This window comes from Acanthochromis polyacanthus, chromosome 14, assembly GCF_021347895.1.
Source record: "Acanthochromis polyacanthus isolate Apoly-LR-REF ecotype Palm Island chromosome 14, KAUST_Apoly_ChrSc, whole genome shotgun sequence".
Taxonomy (NCBI): Eukaryota; Metazoa; Chordata; class Actinopteri; family Pomacentridae; genus Acanthochromis; species Acanthochromis polyacanthus.
The window spans coordinates 27,676,170-27,682,244 of record NC_067126.1 but is presented as its reverse complement, the minus strand read 5'-3'; the positions used below and the strand labels follow the sequence as shown (position 1 = coordinate 27,682,244).

The window sequence follows — 6,075 nt, the reverse complement described above, 5'->3', positions numbered from 1 at the left end:
CAGTTAAAAGCCCTAAAACACACCAAGAAACACATTAAAGAGGATTTTACTGCTGGAAGCTGCAAGCAAATGCTTAAAGAACAAACTAAAGCATTGGAGCGAAACTTGGTTCAGTGGTGAAGAGAAGCAGAGGAAATGTTTGACTGCAGCCAAATAAACAGGAAGACAGTGAGCTGCTCAGGTGTTCCTGATAACACCAAGCAGCCACCTGGACAGCCAATAGGAACACAGCTTACTGGACGTGCAGAGGGCTGGCTTAGTGAAGTAAGTTTAGTTTAAAGTTGAAGCAGAAAGTTAACAGAGAAAGTTGAAAACCACCTTCTGATAACTGAAATCTCTGAGTTTTCACACATAAAACACCTGAACATGTCAAACTGGTTCCATAGTAGAACCTTCACTGTAAAAACGTCATAGTATGGTGTGTTGCTCAAAAAACATTACGACCCGACTGTCTAGGGTCGCCGAGAAGCAAAACACAAAAACAGGACAACCGCTGGTTTCCAGGGGGTTAGGAGGCTATTTATTTGAAAGAATAAGTTTACAACAACACAACATGTGAACAGAAAAATCACAAAGTCTGTCTTTAGTTCAATATTAATTTTTGTCTTTTTTATTTACCAAACTTTTCAGGAAGTAGATGAAGAATAATTAAAGCTCTCATGTAGAAGTCCAACTTATTTTGGATCCTTGTGGAGAGTTTAATCTTAGAGTTTGTGAAGCTGTTGAGATTTTAGAGTCACGTGGATTGTTTTGACATTTAATAACCGAGTCCTGAAATAAAATTACAGTTGTGGATTTCTGTCATTTAATCTGGATCTGGATCTGCATCATCTCCCTCTGAACATCTGGATGGCAGGAGAAAAGACAGAAATCAAACACAGATCACACAAATACAATTTATTCACTTTCATCATTTTATAAAAGTAGCATGAACTTTATTAAAACTGGACAACATCAGTAATGAAAGTAAATGTTTTATCTCATCCTATTCCCTTTCAATTGTGGGCTTTGTGTATTTATTATCTTTTATTGATAAAAAAATAAAATGGGTCACTACTATCGTTTGGACATAGAAAGTATTGGAACTAATGCTTGCTTGTTCACTCTGTTCCTTCCATACTGACAGCAGTAATGCCCTCGTCACTACTGGCTCTGCCTCTGACACTTAATCACATTTTTAAAATGGTCAAAATTCTCAGCACAAATCTCCCCTTTTTACAAAGCCGTCAGGTTAGTTTCATGAATGTAGAGCTGAATCATCTTGCATCTCAGGGCACTTCTCATATAGAGCAGGTCTACACCACACTCTTCATTATATTCATTCTCATAGTATTCACTCAATGAACAATCCTACCTCCCACTCTGGACTTGTGGGCTCTTGGCTGCTGCTTGGTGCTGGCTCTTTCTTCTGACTCTGAGGGGCTGCAGGACAGAGTTTCCCAGTTATGTGGTCGCATCTTTCCGTTATTTAAATTATATAATGTTACAATGACACTCAATTAATTGGTTTGATAATTAACTTGAACGGTGGTTTGCAAAGTTCAACAAAGTCCGTATCCGTTTCCTTGTCCTCATTCGTCGTTTCAAACCGCAAGCTTTAGTGAAAAAGTTTCCAATTTCTGCACATTCGGCTGCGTCTGTTTCCAGAGCTTTCCTCTTTTTAATTCTTGCCTTCTCCGCACCACCCTTGCTCTTCCTGTTTTCCATCTTTCAAACACCTCTGACCGCGACCAAGGAACAGTAGTAGCAGCAGCATAATGATCAACCCAGTGCCATGACTGAGCACCGGCCCTCGCTGCGCAAACATCAGACCGGCCCCCCAAGAATTGTCCCGGTCCTCCTGATTAGCCACCCCGGGCCTGCCCCACATCCTCCCCCCTTTTCTCCCTTTCAGGTTATAAAGTGAAATTATTCTGCTGTGATGAAACCAAAGCCGTTCACTAAATATTAAACCCACCAAAACAGAGCTATTTTGTTGGTTTTCAGCGCAAAATCATTTCTTTAATTTTGCTCGCCCAAAGAAGCCCTTAGTCTCATATAGGGGCTAACACATTAGTGCACTCCTGGAGGGTTCAACGCCAGCAGACCCAAAACAAAATATCACTTTTTCATAATAACGAAGTAAGGTTAAATGTAACAACACTACACTTTAATCAAAGCAGGATTTGCAGACATACTGCTTGAGACACAGGGGTCTACCTGGGAGTTATTGTCAGCAATGAACACCACATGCAGCCCTGTTGCTTGGTTACTGTGCCTGCAGTGAATCGTGACTCTTGATGGCCCTGGGCTGCTGAGGTAGAATTAGCTCGACTCAACAGGAATTCAGATTTTTCTTACACAGAATTCAATGTTTTCTGTGTAAGGGGAGCCATGCGAAAGACTGCCAAAAACGTGGAATTTTTCCAGTGGAATTGTAAATATATTTAGATTTCTCACTCACTCAATTTTTCACACGTTTTGCCAACACCGAAGCCAAATGCAGCCCTTCCTCACACACTGGCATGTTGACAGATTGGCACCCAGGTTGAGGTTTATTATAGTAAGTGCACTTTACATTAAAAAAATAACATTGGTGAGCCAGACTCATGGCTACCACCACTGAGTGGTAGTAATGAGTCTGGCACAAAATTGAATCAGACGAGGAAGAGGCAGTTTTGTCTTCTGGTGGACAGGTGAACATACATAACAGTGAGACCACATTTATAATGTAAATAGAAACTGCCCCTGCTGCTTTATAATCTCTCCGACCGTTATTTCCTGTGCTCACTCACAGTGGGGTGGTCTATCTGTGCATATTACAGTGCTTTAGGCGTATGAGGTGGATGTCGCTTTACGAAATAATGCTGAGGTATCCTTTGCCACCTAAAAGCAGAGGCTGAGGAGAAAAACTTGAGTGTGGGTCAAAGAGCTGGTGGAAGGTTCCCAAGGATCTGTAGATCAATGTTAGCAGTCTTTGGAGAATTAAGCCCATAAAAGGATCTGCAGTTTTTGTAGCTCAGCAGCTATTGGTTACCGACTTTCAGTGTAGAAACTGGAAAAAAAACTCTTACTGGCTCATAAAGCTGGAAGGTCTTCAAGTTGTGGGGTTGGCTTGAGGAATGAGGGTAGTAAGCATTTTCATAGTTTCCCAGATTTTATTTTACGCCTCCAAACACAAAATGCATTTCCACGACCTGGGACCTTTAAAGAGCAGCACAAAGCTGCTTCTCTGAGTTTTTGTAGGACACACTAAGCTGGGCTGAAGTTGTGTTGCCATCAATAGCATAATCAAACTCATACAGAATGTATGACTGATTTAAATATACTTTGACAGTCTGCGGTGCTACAGACATCCTGTGCTTTGTTATAAAGCATTGATTTACATCTTTGAGCCATAGGCTTTATTCAAACTGCAGATAGCTAAGATTTGTTTTTCAAATGAGATGATTTAAAAAAAAAGCTTGCACTGTTATTTGTGAGTGATCAGGTTGGATTTGTGTGTCCAAGCACCACCTATCTGCATGGGTGACTGAAGCAATAACATATGCATCAATAACTATGTGTATCTTGATGATGTTAGTTTCCAATGCAGATGCATCTCTTGATAAATTCTCTTGTGGTAGGTTCCTTCCAGTTTTCAGACAAGATATTTTAGCTTCTGTTCTCCAGCACTCTGCTAGTACAAGCACAGATTCTGCTCAGTGCTTGGGTCACTCTGGATTTGACATTTCTGTCATGTATTGCAATGACTGATGCAAAAGACACTTTGAAATCTGATTTGACCGGCCAAAGTGCCCTGACTGAGATGTACCTGCAGAAACCCGATCGAAAAAGCATTTCAGACCACCTCGAAATGTGGCTTAGAGCCGATTTGTGAAAATTGCATTTCAGTAGCAGCCTGTCAGGCTGGCAGTCTGAAAAAGGCTATAGTTTTCACATGTAGTGGCTCACTTAAAAGACAACTAAACTGAAGAAAAACCTAAGTTGAATTTATTCCATTCTGCACGTTTTCATCAGATTCTGCTGAGAGCTGTGTCATCGTTTCTATATGGACATTGTTGGCATTAATAGATTGTTACTGATTGACACCCTTTGACAAGTCTTTTCTGACAGACAACAGTAAACAGAGCCAGAATGCTGTATTTATTTATTTTTTATTAAGCTCTTGTGCCAAATTGTACACCATCTCGTTTGCTTATACAGTTGTATTGTGTTGTGTGTGAATAGACTCTTAAAAGCAGACACTGTGGTGTGGGAGGGAAAGTACGCTGATTTTAATGCATGTCTCGAGCAAACACATTGAACACACAGAGAGTGGACATAATGTGAAAGAAGACTACACTGTGTTTTAGTGGATTCTTATATAACACACACACATTAACAGAAACCTAATGTAATGTCGCTACTCTATAGTGTTTGATGTATTTGCAGTGTGATGTTTTAAAATGCAGAGCAGGTTCTGATGCAGACTCGGTATGAAACATACAGTATATACATATCCAAATATATAAACAGAACAGCTGTCACCAAGTTCAATTTTCAAAGCCACTGTTCCACGTGGGAGCTCTTGAAAAATACATCAGTTTTATTATTTCATTGCAGCTACTTCATCTACAGTTCTTGTCAGAGTTGCAGATAGAACATTTTATCACCATTTAAGTATAAAACAGTTTATAAATGAGATCAGATGAGCAAAAAGTCCTTTGGCCAAACCACAGGTATTAAAATGAAGTCAGAGAGAGCTAAGAAGTTGAAAGTTTTCATCAAATACACATAAGCTCACACACGAAACGTACAACTAAGTCTATAAACTGCCCCTAGAACTTTAATGAAAAATCCAGAGATACCCTCTTTGGTACCACTTCATAATAACTTACCCTTCATAGCTGGGTATAGGTTCTAAGTAATGAGTCCCTATTCACCATTAACTTACTCTAGAATGCTACATAGGTCAACAATTAGCCATCAATAAGAATAACTTTGACTTTGAGGTTAGTAAATGTCTCTTTGGCTGATGTCTGTTGTAATCAAGTGAGATAGTTGTTCACTCTTTTAGCTGGTTAGAATGTTTCCTCTAAAGGACTGCTTAACCTCTGACCTTTAAGGAAATATCAGTGGCCAACCTGGTCCACAGTCCATTTTATCAACAGCTTATAACAACTGCAAGCTGTTGTACCAAGTTTTTATTATGCATTGTAAACTATTGGGTTTTGGCCTTATCGTGAAGCCACTGAAGTAACCCGAACACCTTGTTGACACTGTGCGATAGGAAAAAAGAAACAAGGAATTTTTAATTAATTGTACTACAAAAATGTTGCTCCCACTTTACACTGCTGCCTTACAATGGGAATCAAAGATGTAGGAAAGACGGGGAAGTAAGCTCTAGCTCTGTTGGCTAGCCTCTTTGTGTTGCCTTTCTTTCTGCCGGTAGTGGAAGAGGCTGGTCGTGTCGAGTTCACCCGCGTAGCGAATAGCCTCAGCAAACAGCTTCACCACCTTATACCCAGAAATAAAGCATAAAGCAGAAGTTCATCATTTGAATCAGAGTCGCTCTGTAAATGTAACCACCTTTCTTCATTGATAGTAGGATGTTTACTGACCTGGTAGTTGGTAATAAGGGGAACACCATGGTCAACGGCCATTCTGCGGATCAGGAAGTTGGCTTTCAGGTGGCGAGTGTTGTTATTGGGCAAGTTGACCACCAGGTCAATATGACCTTCACTGATCAGCCTATAAAAATATACAAAAACAAACATAACAAATTAAAGGGGAACTTCGTTTTTTTTCAACCTCATACTAGAGATGAGAAGTGAACGAAAACCTCCACATTACTTTGCGATCGCTATTTGTTGTCATCTGTATCCAAAGCTCAGGACGCTAGAAAGCAAATCTCGTTCCGAAATCACGTTTTGGTGCGAGCTATCGCGCAATTTCGGAACGAGATTTGCTTCCTAGCATGACATTTAAACTTAAAGCACCCTATGCAACATTTTGAATGAAAAAAATTGTTTCTGACAGAGGATCTGATTTAAAATCAACACCACAGTGCATGGCTTTTTGTAGCTTTTAGCCACTTTTAGTATTTTGGTTCTG

The 6,075-nt window shown here is 40.0% G+C and overlaps 1 protein-coding gene across 1 annotated transcript in view; it reads right to left on the bottom strand.

The window, feature by feature from the left end:
- Positions 1 to 4,112: 4,112 nt before the first annotated feature.
- The window catches only part of cps1 (carbamoyl-phosphate synthase 1, mitochondrial), an 84,263-nt gene continuing 82,300 nt past the window's right edge, over positions 4,113 to 6,075 (bottom strand). Inside the window, exons 37-38 of the mRNA XM_051959187.1 lie at positions 5,583 to 5,712; positions 4,113 to 5,478 (exon numbers count right to left, since the gene is read on the bottom strand). Coding sequence (XP_051815147.1) covers positions 5,365 to 5,478; positions 5,583 to 5,712 — 244 coding nt within the window. The 3' untranslated portion in view covers positions 4,113 to 5,364. The remainder of the gene's footprint in view (positions 5,479 to 5,582; positions 5,713 to 6,075) is intronic.